This window comes from Cryptomeria japonica, chromosome 2 (genome assembly GCF_030272615.1).
Source record: "Cryptomeria japonica chromosome 2, Sugi_1.0, whole genome shotgun sequence".
Classification (NCBI taxonomy): Eukaryota; Viridiplantae; Streptophyta; class Pinopsida; order Cupressales; family Cupressaceae; genus Cryptomeria; species Cryptomeria japonica.
Genome location: NC_081406.1, coordinates 641,638,842 through 641,653,126, shown reverse-complemented (window position 1 = coordinate 641,653,126; position 14,285 = coordinate 641,638,842). Strand labels below are relative to the sequence as shown.

At 37.5% G+C, this 14,285-nt stretch overlaps 1 protein-coding gene and 1 long non-coding RNA gene across 5 annotated transcripts in view; one reads left to right on the top strand and one right to left on the bottom strand.

Moving 5' to 3' along the window:
* The window catches only part of LOC131055126 (uncharacterized), a 60,588-nt gene that overhangs the window by 17,356 nt on the left and 28,947 nt on the right, over nucleotides 1–14,285 (top strand). For both annotated transcript variants that reach the window (XR_009108134.2, XR_009108140.2), the window contains exon 2: nucleotides 11,112–11,343. This is a non-coding gene — a long non-coding RNA (uncharacterized LOC131055126). The remainder of the gene's footprint in view (nucleotides 1–11,111; nucleotides 11,344–14,285) is intronic.
* Nucleotides 1–14,285, bottom strand: part of LOC131055107 (serine/arginine-rich SC35-like splicing factor SCL28) — a 74,955-nt gene that overhangs the window by 37,612 nt on the left and 23,058 nt on the right. For 2 of the 3 annotated variants that reach the window (XM_057989757.2, XM_057989765.2), the window contains one exon: nucleotides 11,168–11,336. The exons of the other annotated variant lie outside the window; for it this stretch is intronic. In XM_057989757.2, the coding sequence (XP_057845740.1) occupies nucleotides 11,168–11,336 (169 nt within the window). Of the gene's footprint in view, nucleotides 1–11,167; nucleotides 11,337–14,285 lie in introns of those variants that run through there. 3 annotated transcript variants of the gene reach the window in all.

Sequence of the window (14,285 nt, the reverse complement as noted above, 5' to 3'; positions counted from 1 at the left end):
ATCAGATAATTGGAGATAAGACAAAAGGTGTTAAGACAAGTAGAAAGATTGCAGAAGCTCAAGATCAAGCTAATTATTGTTTTCTATCCATGACAAAGCCGAAAACTTATGAGGAAGCAAGAAAAGATGACAGTTGAGTAAAAACAATGCAAGAAGAACTAAATCAGATTCAATAGAACAAGACTTGGGAGCTGGTACCTAGACGGGTGGATAAGAATGTAATAGGAACTAAGTGGGTATTCAAGAATAAGTTAAATGAGCAAGGACAAGTGACGAGGAATAAAACAAGGTTGGTATGTAAAGGATATTCTCAGATGGAAGGTATAGACTTTGAAGAAACTTTTGCTCTGTTAGCAAGGATGGAAGTTATTCGTATGTTTCTTGCATTTTCAGCTTGCAAGAACTTTAAAGTTTATCAAATGGATGTCAAATCAACATTTTTGAATGGAGATCCAGAAGATGTTTATATTGAGCAATCAGATGGATTCAGATTGATAGAAGATTCGGATATGGTATGCAGATTGAAGAAGACATTGTATGGACTTAAAATGGCACCTAGAGCCTGGTATGCAAGATTGGATAGGTATTTGCATCAACAAAATTTTTGGAAAGGTACAACAGACAGTAATCTTTATTTCAAGATTGACGGAGATAAGTTGTTAATTGTTATATTTTATGTTGATGACATTATATTTGGAGGAGATGATAGTTTATGTAAAGAATTTGCTAAGGAGATGCAGAAAGAATTTGAAATGTCAATGATTGGTGAATTATCTTTCTTTCTTGGGTAGCAAGTTATTCAATCAGAAGATGGAATTTTTATTTCTTAGAGAAGTATGTGAAGGAAATGTTGAAGAAGTTTGGTTTTGATGATTGCAAACCGGTTACAACTCCTTTAATCATTGGATGCAAGTTGAACAAAGATGGCGAGTCTCTGGAGGTTGAACAAAAGAAGTACAGGTTGATGATTGGTGGATTGTTGTATTTGATTGTGTCCAGACTAGATATCATGCAAGCTGTTTGTCTTGTAGTTAGATTTTAGGCAAATCCAAAGGTGACACATGAGGAAGCTGTAAAGAGAATTTTATGGCGAGTCTCTGGAGGTTGAACAAAAGAAGTACAGGTTGATGATTGGTGGATTGTTGTATTTGATTGTGTCCAGACTAGATATCATGCAAACTGTTTGTTTGGTAGTTAGATTTTAGGCAAATCCGAAGGTGACACATGAGGAAGCTGTAAAGAGAATTTTTCAGATACTTGAAAGTATTGTGGATTATGGACTTTGGTATAAAAATGGTGGAGATTTTATGTTAAAAGCCAATACTGATGTAGATTGGGCTGTAAGTGTTGATGACCGGAAGAGTACTAGTGGTGGTGCATTTTTTTTAGGGGACATATTGGTCTCTTGGTTCAGTAAGAAACAAGATTAAGTTTTCCTATCAACTGCTGAAGCAGAGTATATTGCAGCGGCATCTTGTTGTACTTAGGTAATGTGGATGTGATAGACTCTTAAAGATATCAAGGTAACATATGATGAAGCAATTCCTATTATGTGTGACAATACAAATGCAATAAACATTTCAAAGAATCTTGTTATGCATTCAAGAACAAAGAATATTTCAATCAAATATCATTATTTAAGGGAGAAAGTTGCTGAAAAGGAGGTTAGATTGGAATACATTTCTACTAAAGAGCAGGTTGCAGATATTTTCACTAAGGCATTGGCAAAGGGTACATTTGAATTTCTTCGGGAGAAGCTTGGGGTCATTGCCCCTCCTAGCTAGGTGCATTACGGGGATGCATCTTTCTAGGGGGAGCTTTCATGCCTATTTCTTTTTCTTGGATTGATGCTGTGACTGCTCTCAGGGGGAGCAATGGTGTGTTCAGTGTTGCTATGATCTTTGTCCTTGATGGCAAAGGGGGAGAGATTGAGCAAGTTTGAAGAGATTAAGTTAGTAGTTTGAAAATTGAGTTTGGGAGAGATAGTGCAAAAATGTGATGTATATGCTAAGAGAGATATTGAGCAACACTATTCTTCTTTGAGGTGCAGGTGTCATCAAGTGTTGCCATCAATAACAAAGGGGGAGATTGTTGGAAGTATGCGTTAATATGTTGCTGTGGTTGTTATTGATGTCAAACCTGTTCCAGATTGTTTGGAATGTTTGTTGCATAGAGTTATCTTGCTGTGTTGCTGATGTTGCAGTTGTTCTATTGGTCGTTCCAAAATTGTTTGAGTTTGGGATCTATTGCTGGTGTTGAGTGTTGTTGTTATTTTCATTGGATATAGTTTCAGTATTATGGATATGATGGTTCTGTGGTCCAGAAATATCTTTGTATTCTCTGGGTGTTGTGGCATTGATCGTTGGTGGTTGTGAGATTCTATGTTAGACCTATCCTTAGGTCCGTATATGATTTGTGGAAGCGTGTTGGATATGTTATGGGTCTCACCATAGCGTGTGGAGATTCGGATTTGAGTTATTTGCATTGGAAAATATGTTGTTGACCGATAATTGCTTATATGAATTTGTAGTGTGTGGATATGCTGTTGGTTATGTTTTGGTGATTGTGGATCAGTGAATTGATCTTTGGAAGTTGTTTTTTGGTCCCCTCTTTCTCCTGGAGTGGATCAGTTTGTGAATTTTTGGTTCGGAAAGTGTATTTTGATTCAGGCCGACTTGGTTTAAGTATTGATGATCTATCTTGTATATAAGGATGTGTATGATTGAGTTGTGTAAGAGGTGTGGAAGGAAAGTGTGATGAATATAGATGTGAGGATAATCAGTGAGGTTCGGTAAAGAGCAAAAGAAGAGTTGTATTCAAATGATATGCAAGCTGTATTGAGCTTGTGGCAGATATTTGAGACAGAGTGTTGGTAGTTGAGGTCAAAGTTGTGCGTGTTGATGTTGGTCTCTTGATGCAGAGTTCAAGGACAACTTCATGATCAGGAGATCCTTTTTTTCATTTCTATTTTGTATCTTGCCTTGAGTGCAGTTAGCTTCAGATTTTGCAAATTCTTTTTGTATCTTGACCCATGAGCAATTAGCCTTGGTGTGCAAGTTCAGAGAAGTTAGCTCTTTTCTTTGTAATTTGATATACATAGTGGATATATTTTGTGGGTAGGTGCTCATCGTGGTTTTTCCTTGTTTGGGTTTTCCATTTATAAATCTTTGCGTTCATGTGTTGGATGTGTGTTGTTGATTAATTGTTTATGTGCTGCATTTAGTTTTTGTTTGGACTGATTTCCCCGCTTCCCCACTCTCCTTGCCCTCTTAGTCTTAGGAGCCTTGGGTTCAACAAATAGTCCTCCTAGACCCCCTATGCTTATGTTCCCAAAATTATCACTTTGATATCGGAAAAGTAACCTAAACCAATCCATCCATATCAAGTGCACAATTTGTTCCACTATCCATGTATGCCTATCCTAATAATCCACTTCCCATTCTCCAAGTGCAACTGGAGATGGATGATGTGAAACACTTACCGTGTAATTTCTTGAAAGAGATTATTAATATCAAAAGGCAATAGGTAGTATATCCTTGACCCACTTTCCAAGGAAAGTGGGCGAACGCCCTCCTTTTCAGCCTAATAGGTTCTAGAATGAACAAAACCAAGGGCAAGGTTTTGCACAACCTTGTAATCGAATTATACTTGTACACTTGCCATTGCAGAAAATACCTTCCAGTGCCATAAGATATCCGATCCCTATGCCAAACAACTATGTAGAAGACCCAACTGCGTGTTATTTTTCTTTCAATGATGCACATTCCTTTAGGGCTTGTCTGAGGATAAATTTACAAAAGAGAGTAGAGCTTAACATAGGCAAGCAACTACGAAAACATGAGTGGCATCGCTAGAGTCCTCTTGTCAGTCTGTTGGGCTGCAGATTGCAGTTTTGATAACACAGGCAAGCATCTACGAAAACATGAGTGGCATTGCTAGAGTCCTCTTGTCAATTTGTTGGGCCTCAGATTGCAGTTCTGACAACACAAATGCAAGATGTGTCTCTAGAACAAGAAGAAGATTATTTTTTAAACAAGATTTTTTTTTTGATCAAAGATAAGGATGCATTTTTTTCCTAATGACCCCATTATCCTCAAGGCTTTAGAAATACAATCTGGTTATTTCAAAAGATTGAAGAGAAGTATGGTGGATAATCTAGTTACAGGTTTGCATCTAGAGCCAGCAATACAAAGAATGCTAGATACTCAAAATTTCCACCCGATGATAAGGAGGCAAGGAAATGAAGTTGTTCCAGCTTAATTTACAATGGTGTCTAATCCTATGGTTGAAGAGCCTAAGTCTCGGGGTAGCTTTCAATTTGTCAAAAGGCTCGAATCAGTGAATGCTATATGTGGTGGACCAATTGAAGGAGATGACATCCAGTATTTCAATATGGGATGTTTTATCCATCTTGGAGCAAAACAAATATGTTGTAAGAATCTCTAAAGAAGCAGGAAGATTTTGTTAAGATGACCAATACAACCAATAGTTTGGGATTAAAAAGATCGTGGACAACATATAATTGCACACATCGATCGCCCAATCACCCTTCATATTGTTGGCACAAAGGTAAATAAACCCAGACATATGCCCTTTTATTTGACCCTAATAGGTTGAAAAGGTGGTCTTGCATAATTCCATGATAGATTTTGGTGCAACCACAACAATTATGCCTAAGAAAATTGTGTACTCTTTGGGTTTAACCTACAAAAACCTTGAAAGAGCCCCTCGATCATGCAATTAAATGGAAAAAAAGTACAGACTAGAGAGATTGTAAAAGATCTTCCACTCACCCTATATGCATGCGTAAACATCATCGAGATTCAAGATGTAGTAGCAATTGATATTCCATCAGCCTTTGGGTTATGTTTATCTAGATATTTTACAGCTAAGATAATGGGATCTTTACAGCTAAAATGGGGATCTATCCTTAGATTGGTCTCATCTAATACTAAGAACCAAATATGGGTTTAAAATGAAAGTATTGTTATAGGCACTTCATAAAGAACATATCACTCGTGAAGCAATGATTAACTTTGAATATTATTAGCCATTCGCATGAGGACATTCTGTAAGTACTTCAAGAAGAACAACTGTTTGAGGAGTACAAAACAACTTGAATATCATCTAAGCAAGTTCTGAGAGCAACATTGTGTTTAGGGGTAATTTCTTGGGCAGTGAAGATGCCATTTATGTGCTCCACAAAGGATTGACCTATATCAAGTTGTTGGGTGTATGAAGCCCAATGGTCACATGACCATTCACATTCTCCCAACTGTTCATTTCATATCTGAATATGATTATATAATGGCTGTGTGCAGCTCATGTAATATAGATTCATTAATGAAGTTATTCCTTGCTTTCTGGTGGACGTAGCCACTTAGTGGTGAACCACGTTAAAACTTGTGTTATGTGTTATTTTGTGTGTTTGTCTTAATTTGCTTTCAGTTGTTATGTGTTGTTTATATCTTTTCTCTGCTTGTTTAAATTAACAATTGGTATCAGAGCCACGGTTGGCTTGAGTAGAGATGGAGGAAGAAGGTGAAGGTAAAATTCATAACTTCTATGGCAGTTTTATGTTCCATGTAAAACTATGCTTCAAGCATTGCGTACATTGGTGGGATGGTTGGAAGAAAAAGGGGAAGAGAAGGATGTTGGGATTCTTATTTGCTCCTCTCTTGAGCCAGCTTTGGCACTTATTGGCCAAACTATTAATGGCCGGGAAGTTGTAGGCGTTTGTGTGGTGAAGGTTGAACGTCATGATGTCTCGGTGGAGTGCGGGAGGAAGAGTGTATGCCATCGGAAACCCAAGTTGAATCTGCTATTGACTCTCGGGATGAGGAGGGTGCAGATTAGAGTGAGGTAGCAGGGCAAGGAAGCCTGGGAGAAATGGTGGCTTCGGAGGGCTCTATAGATGGCACGGCCATGGCAAAAATGAAGAAGCACTCCCATGATGATGAGGACAACCTTTGCACAGATAATTTCATAGAAGGCTACGAACCTATGGACTTAGATGAAGAAGTGCAAAGACGATTTTTTGGGTTGAAGCGAAAGCAGCCATTGACAGGAGCGGAGGACAATGGGCATCACTCCAAGCGGTTTCAGGCGTCCCGCCAAGTTGCGAAAGCACGTGAAATTTATTTTGAAGCGAAAGAAGAGGAGGCTAAGCTTCTGAAACGATCTGCTAAAGAACTAGAACGGAAACTTCCGGTTCAAAGGGTTGAGATCCTCATGTCCAGCGCCCCGGCACCTGCTGCAATCTTGTGGAAAATGGAAGAGCTGGGCTTCTCCATTACTCACGGCTACGGCCTCATAGAAACCATGGGTCTGGTGGTTTCCTATGCTTGGAAAATGGAATGGGATAGGCGTCCGGGCAAAGAAAAAGCTTGACTTAAGTTTAGATAGGGGGTGAGGAATTTAAGCCTAGCAGAAGTTGATGTGAAGAATCTGGTGACCATGGCCAGTATGACCAGAGATGGCATATAGATGGGGGAAGTCATGATGCGAGGAGCGAGCGTCATGAAGGGCTATCGCAAGAAAGCGGTTATGACCGCCAGTGCACATGATTGGGAGCACATGCAGCCTTTGAACGAGCTTCAAGACTTCCCATTCTTTCATGATAAAGTTAAATTTTTTCTATCTACTGCTGTCGAAGCGGGTAATAGTGAAAAATACACAGATCTAATTGTGAAAGATGAGAAAGCGCGCATGAAGCTTGCTCAGTTAGCTGAATCAGTCAATGTTGGGTTTGGTTTTAGAGGCGATGTGAAACTTTGGATGTTAGAGCTTAGGGTCGGGCAAGTTATTGCCCTAATAGTCGTTGAGCAGGAGACCAATAATAAATTAATAATGCTCCTCTGTTTCTGGACACGATCAAAGAAGCATTACACTATTATTCGGTGATGCGTTTAACAGACCATCTGTTCGCTGCCTGGGTCCTGGCAAACCTAATGACAGGAGAATTTGTAATGATTTTGGATGTAACCGTTTTTATCCTCGCAAACCATTTTATTGTAACGGATCTGTTAAAGCTCACAGATTCCGAAATTGTAACGGTTTTGTGCGTTGAGGGGAGAACGTGGGTCACCTGAGTTCAGGTCGTTCAGTACTTGGTATCTTTTGATAGTATGGATAGACAAATGCATGAACATGGCAATGAAGTGGAGGAACATATGGCGATGATGTGGCTAGTGCATGTGAAGGTTGATTTGGGGTTTCCTGATATAAGCAGAACAGACAACGCCGATGTTGGGATAAATGATTTTGATAATGGAGAAGATGTGAATCGAGATGTGGACATTGAGAAGTCGTCTCATATTTTAGACACTGAAAAAGACGTTAGTAAAGGAATTTCGAACCTTGGCAGACTAGCGAAGGCCTTGGTTGAGGAAGAGATTTACGGGCAGGTGCATCTGTTTAATCCATGGTCAGTTTCTTTGGCTATGAGGCTTAGAAGCCTTGAGAAAAAAATGGAGCTTCGGAATAGGAGTAGCGCTGGCAATGGGGACGGTGGAATTCAAACAGAAGACTATTTTTTTAAGAATTTGACGCTTAAGGAAATCTTTTTTAGACAGCCTGATAATCTTGAGATTCATAAGCAAGATATATCAGCAATGGATGTTGGTGTGGGAAGTGGGACAAAATTGCAACCCAAGTAAAAAGATTTTGCAATGTTCAAGAGCTCTGTGGACATCCGGCCCAGATGGACCATGCTTGATCAAATCCCCTTCACTGGTTTCTCCAAACTGATGAACAGTGTTGGTGAGCAGGAAGATCTGGTGCTTTGCGGTGCTCTCAAAAACTATGACAAGATGTATGATTGAGTCACACCAAAGAGTGAGAAGTGCCTAGAGAGTTTGAAAAATAGAAACTTTTTCAAGGTAACTACTATTGATGATCCGAAGTCTTGTAGTGATGTTGGTGATTCGATGCTGAAGTTGGCTTTGCCTGAGGTAATGAATAATTATCAAAATTTTCTCGATGCTCTGTTCAAGAACGATTTGGAAAGTTCCCAGATGGAGAGTGCCACCAATTTTTTTGTGGAGGATCAACAGGTTGAAAGTTTTGCACTACAAGAGTTATCTGTTATAATTATGGAAGAAGAGGATTTAAGGGATTTTTCTGAAGAGGAGACATTTGAATTTTGGAATAGGGAGTTTTGTGTTTGGGTATTAGAACCCGGCAATGGTAATTCTTTAGATTTTCTATTACGGGGGAGCATAGGTGCTGTTGACTGTGATGGAATAATATATTTTGAATCTGTCAAATGTAGTGTTCCTGGTTATGGAATAATGGGTCAATTTGTGTCTGAAATAGTAGTAGGAGATGCTGTTTATAACTCTGATTTGGTTTGGAGAAGATTAATCTGAAGTGTATGCAAGCAGAAGATCGCGAAGCTAAAATCTAGCAGGCTGGTTGTAATGTGAATTTCGAAAATGGAAGCAGGGATGCTAGTGCATGGCTGTGCCAGTTGGTCTTCACGGGGGAGATTGTTGGGTATATGAAGCCCAATGGTCACATGACCATTCGCATTCTCCCAACTGTTCATTTCATATCCGAATATGATTATATAATGGCTGTGTGCAGCCCATGTAATACAGATTCATTAATGAAGTTATTACCTGTTTTCTGGTGGACGTAGCCACTTAGTGGTGAACCATGTTAAAACTTGTGTTATGTGTTATTTTGTGTGTTTGTCTTAATTTGCTTTCAGTTGTTATGTGGTGTTTATATCTTTTCTCTGCTTGTTTAAATTAACACAGTTGGGCCTTTGAGTTCATACTCTTGTGGATCACTTGATCTAGGAGCTTGAGAGAATTTGTCGACTTCTGCGAATCAATCATGGATCACAATTGATATCCTTTGTTGGCTATTAACTCAGCGACTCCCAGCTTGTGCTTCGTTGAAGCAGCATGAAATTGAAGATTCTCATCAAAAGGTTGGCATTTCCACTGAGCAATAATTCTTTTGAACTCCATTTCATAGTAGTGGCATTGACCCTTTTCATTATTTGAGCAAGCTGCTTACCATAAAATCTAAGAAAGTCGTTCTTGATATAGCTTCCTCCCATCTTCTATCCACCCTGTGTTGTTGTGGTGCCAGGGGCCTAAGTTCCAATTTGATCGAGTCAGTGCCATAGTATTCTCATGAAGAAAATTTACTATTATGAAAGAGATGGGACGTAGCATTTTGGGACTGTTTAAGAATTTTATACCAAAAAAAATGGATGGGAAAGTAGTCTGAAAAGATGGTTTCAGAAACAACATTCATTGATTTCTCGAAGCAAGAGTCAACAAAGGAAAAGGCTTGCTGAATCAAATAAGCTCAATTTTAATCTCTTATTGATCCTAAACCCCTTGATTTGAACATATGAACCAATGTAAAAGAGTCATGACACCTATGGTGATTGGCAGAAAAAAGCCTCAACCTGTTTCAGAAGTAGTACTGAGATTCATGCTCCCCATCACCATTTCAGGGGTAGAACCATTGTCTTCCAATGAAATCCACCATAATTTGAAATCTTCATAAACAAGCCGATTGAATTCAGGGATTTCTTCAATAGGCAATCTTCGGAGAGCAGTTCTCTCATTATTGGAATAATAAATGTTGGCTATACCTATAGATCTAACCCTTTATGTTCAAAACAAATCATAGAGCAGTTAGCAGTAGCACTGCCTCGAGGATCACGCTCCCACTTAAGATTCTAAAGAAAAATTTAGGGAAAGAAGAGTGATAGCTACAATCTTCTCCTCAATGCTGTCTAGAATAGGACAGAATAAGGAAAAGATAGCTGACCCAATACTCCTTGTAAAAAAACCTTGATATCTTCACTTTGTAAAGATAAATATTATCCAAATGACCGACCCTTCGTTAAGAGAGCATTCTTTTTGGTCTGTCAAAACCTTCAGTTCCGTGAGAGAGAATTCATGGGCGAAAGTGAAGGTTCATACTATCCTCCTTAAGCCCGTCTAGAGGCCCAAAACCACTCTTGATTAAATTACTCATCGATACATGTCTCACCACATCCCTCATGGATATGGTGAGACATAAGAATACCTGCATGCTCACTCTTTACAAGTGTACTTTATAGTTCGCCAATGGGAGTAATCGACCCGTCAGCAGCAACTAAAGAATTGGAAGAATGTGTGAGAATGAAGTGTAAAAGGATCAGAGGATTTCATGGTTAAGTGTAACAGTTTGTAAGACACGTGCGTATTATGAAACAAACAGTTTGAAAGACAAATCTGTGCATTATGAGATAAAAATGGAGGTACATTCAGTTTCTCATTAATATGTTATCTAAAATATTGTTATAAAACTAAGACAAATTTTCTCAAAAACTTTTTACTCGATCCCAGTGACAGTTAAAATTTATGTTGGACTTGAACAACAAATCCTACTGGCAAAACAGAAATATGATGTTTAGCGCTTTATTTTACGTAGAATATGCTTTGATCAAACATGCAGCGATTGAAAATATACTCGGTTTTGCAAAACCTTCTAACTATTGTGCCTATTGTTTTTGAAAACTCTAATTAGAAAGGTAAGCCGATTGACTTAGTTGAAATAGCCGAAAATTTTATAATTGAGTTATCCTCAAGCATACGCAAATGTGACTCGGCAAAAAACATACAACAGAAGAATATTAGCATAGTGCTACATAAACCATATCATTAAAGTGAACATGGGGATGATCTCGTGTCTTAGAAAAATTATTGATAAAAAATTATCTTCTCCTTCAGATCATAAGATAATCATTTTTTACCACTGTGCCACTTTTTGTTAATACCTTATGAGGAGAATTTGTTGAGTGCAAGCTAGACAGCAAAAGAAGAATATTAAAATAACACATAGGCATAGGCAATAGGAATTTGTGCTCTTACAATAATTTGAAGTTCATAGTGTTCATTCCTTCGGTATCTGATATAAGTTCAGCTTCATGATCATACAATTTATGAAATTTCTCACACATATTGGGTAAGCTTCCATTAATATGAATACTCTGGACATTCTCGAGAGAAGACACTTAAAAGTTGAACTTATAAAAAGATCGCTAATATTACTATAGATATATGTGATTTGTCTGACGTGTTACGACCATATGCTTGCAGGCTACGGTTTGTGTGAGAGGATGACCTTGAAATGTTTCTACTTTTCAAAATAGCTGCTAAGTCTTGCGATTTTTCGCAAGCATCTCTTCTGGACGTTTGGGGTCCTCCTTAGAAAAGACAACGCTTATCTGATTCCCACAAATTATTTGATTATTCATATGTCGCTTGGCCTCTGCAGCATCCTCAGCATTTCGGAACTTAACAAATCCAAAACCTCTCGGTTTACTGCAAGGTCAGTCGGCAAAACTTGTGAGTTGGTTTTTTAAAATATCAATATGCATTCTACTATATTTGATATTATCGAAATAAAAAGGAGTCCAAATTTCACTTGAAAACCTTATAAATCCATCACTTTATTGTCGCACTCATTGTTAGTCTGGATCCTCCAGACATAATCAATATGCATCTATATTAGTTATTCGACATTTAAAATTTATTCCTAGGAACATAATTGAGGAATTGTACTGCTGCAAAAGACGAAACAAAAGGATTTGGAAAATCACTATGGGAGGCAGATTTTGTCTCTCAGTAATTATGTTATAAAACCATAAATTTGCATAAAAGGCTAAACCATCCAGACCTGAACACAATGTCTCCTTGTTTTTTTTGGAAAAGAGTCCTAGTTGTATTTGTAACGGTATGTAGAACACTGAACTAGAGAAAGTGCAGTATGTTTGACACGAGAATCAGTTTGGGCCATGCAAGTGGCAGTTCTAAACACCTTTTTTTATTTGAAAATCTAAAACTTTGTAATTTTTAAAGATTTTCTTATTTACATTTTTGGGCCCACTCTATTATTTGCATCCCCTGGATCACTGAAGAACAATTAAGAAGTCAAGAGGATGAGAAGAAATTTGTGTGCACCATTTAGCATTGTTGAAGACGAGAGATTTTCCTTCCAATGCTTTCCCATGCTGGCCATCTTTAGCATGTCCCTCCGTGCCGATATTCACTTCACAAAAGTTTCAGAGGGACGGTAGTAGTAGCACCTTTTTTCACTCGAGTTTTTCATCTATACAGTTCCTCGTTATCCATCTCCTCATACTCTGTTTCTACTTTTCATGAATAATGGCTGTCTGATTCTTCCATTACCACATGTCTCCTTAGTCACCAGGACGTACGTTTTCTGAAAACATTGTTTCAATCCACTGCATGGGCTTTTAAACAATGTGCACATTTTGATTGAAAATTGGATAAGTCAAGTTAGTCAAGAAGGCTAGTTAAATATTTTATTGCTAACTGAAATTAAACTTTTTGTTGAACCATAATTTTCTTTTTCTGCAAATTTATCCATTTGCAAAAATATTTCGGACAGTAGTTCGTCTTGATAATATTAAGTTTGAATAACTAAAAGTGTTTTTTAGAATACTGGCTAGAGGCCTTTTCTTCAGAATCTGAACTATTAAAAAAAGATAGCAAGAGCTTCTGTCAAAATTGACAATTTATGGGCTCATTAAAGGAGTTTTATACCCAGCACAATGTTGGTCCGTAATTTCCTTCAATTTTAAGCAGAAATTACAAATCAAGTAATAAAAAAATATTTTGCTGCTTGATATTGACAAAAGAAAAGAAAAGAAAAGAATGGCGAAGTTTCGTGTTGTACACAGAAATAAAGGAATGAACGGAAGAAAAGATGCTAAACAAAAGATAAAGGGGGTAATTAGAAAGGTTTCATGGGTCTGTTTCATCCAACCAAAAGATAAAGGGGGTTTCAAAATTATCGACCCATATGGTTAAGGTATATATCTTACTACAAAGTGTATTGTTAGGATCTTGAATTAAGAGGTCCCTTGGAAGTGCTTGGTTGGACACCCCATTCAATTTGCTACTGCTGATTAATCTTAGGCTTTGGTTAATTGGAAAGATAACCTTCTTTTTGCACCCTTCTTTAAAACTCATGGATCCTTTTAATTCCATTTGGTTAGCTTGGCATATAACTTCTAGTTGGTTGTCTTGGTATGATCAAACCTTGATTCAGGCCTAAGCTTTGCTACCTCTTGCATTTGGCAGAATCCCTTAGTCTAACAAGATGACAAGCGTCTTGGTATTATCAAAAACCTTAAGGGAAAGCACTTTAAAAAAATGAATTCAAGTTTTTCATGACCTTTGGGACCACATTAATTTTAATTGGATGTTTCATAGTAGCTGCAATCCTAATTCAACTTTCCTCATCTAATAAGTATCCTCTTCTAAAATCCCAACAATTGATTGTTGATACATGATAGCTTCGGTAGGATAAATGATTGAATGAGAGATAAATGAAGTCTCTCATTCAATCATCTATCTCATTGATAGACTATAATAGACTTCACTTATTATAACTTTTTTCTATCATCTGATATTACTATTATAATTGCTCTCCTTATATATATATGGCACATTATCGGTTTTACCGATTATAATCATGCAAACTGATGTTAAATTTACGATCATGCTAGGATCATATTTCACGATCTGTGTTAATATATAAACATTGCAATCTAACAATAAACAGTAACCTTGATATTCCGATTAGTTATCGAGCTTCATTGTTAATGCCACCGATTAGTTATCGGACTTCATTGTTACGCATTGACATCGATTAATATCGGCATTAGATTGGTTACGTATTGCAAATGAAAAGGCACGATCAAGTGGCATCTTGATTGGCCATGTCTAATAGACACGTCCGATCAAGGTGTCACTTGATTGTCCCTAATTTTTATATATACCGATCAATGATAAATGGAGAAGACATCGAAATTATTAATGCTCTATCTCCACTTGCAATACACAGAATATAATTAATCACCAGAACAATTATATTGTGATAAACATTTACATTGAAATACAACAACATTATATATATACCTTGATCATTGAATTGGAGTTTGAAAAACATTTACATTGATGACTTTTGAGCTTTCTTGTTTGTTGTCCACCCCTTGCCATGATAACTTCTAAAAGGGCTGGAAATGGCTCAATATGGGAAGTATCTTAATTTTTCCTCTGGCGGGCAAATCTAACTCTTTCAGCAAAGACTCTTTTGATTTTGTTGACTTTGTAAGGGACCAAAAATTAGAAAACCATGACGTCTTAGTTAGCTTTGACATTGTGTCCCTTTTTCACCAAAATTCCCCTTTTGGACTGCATTGAGATTGTTAAGCGCAAAACCAATGATGAACTAGCCTCATT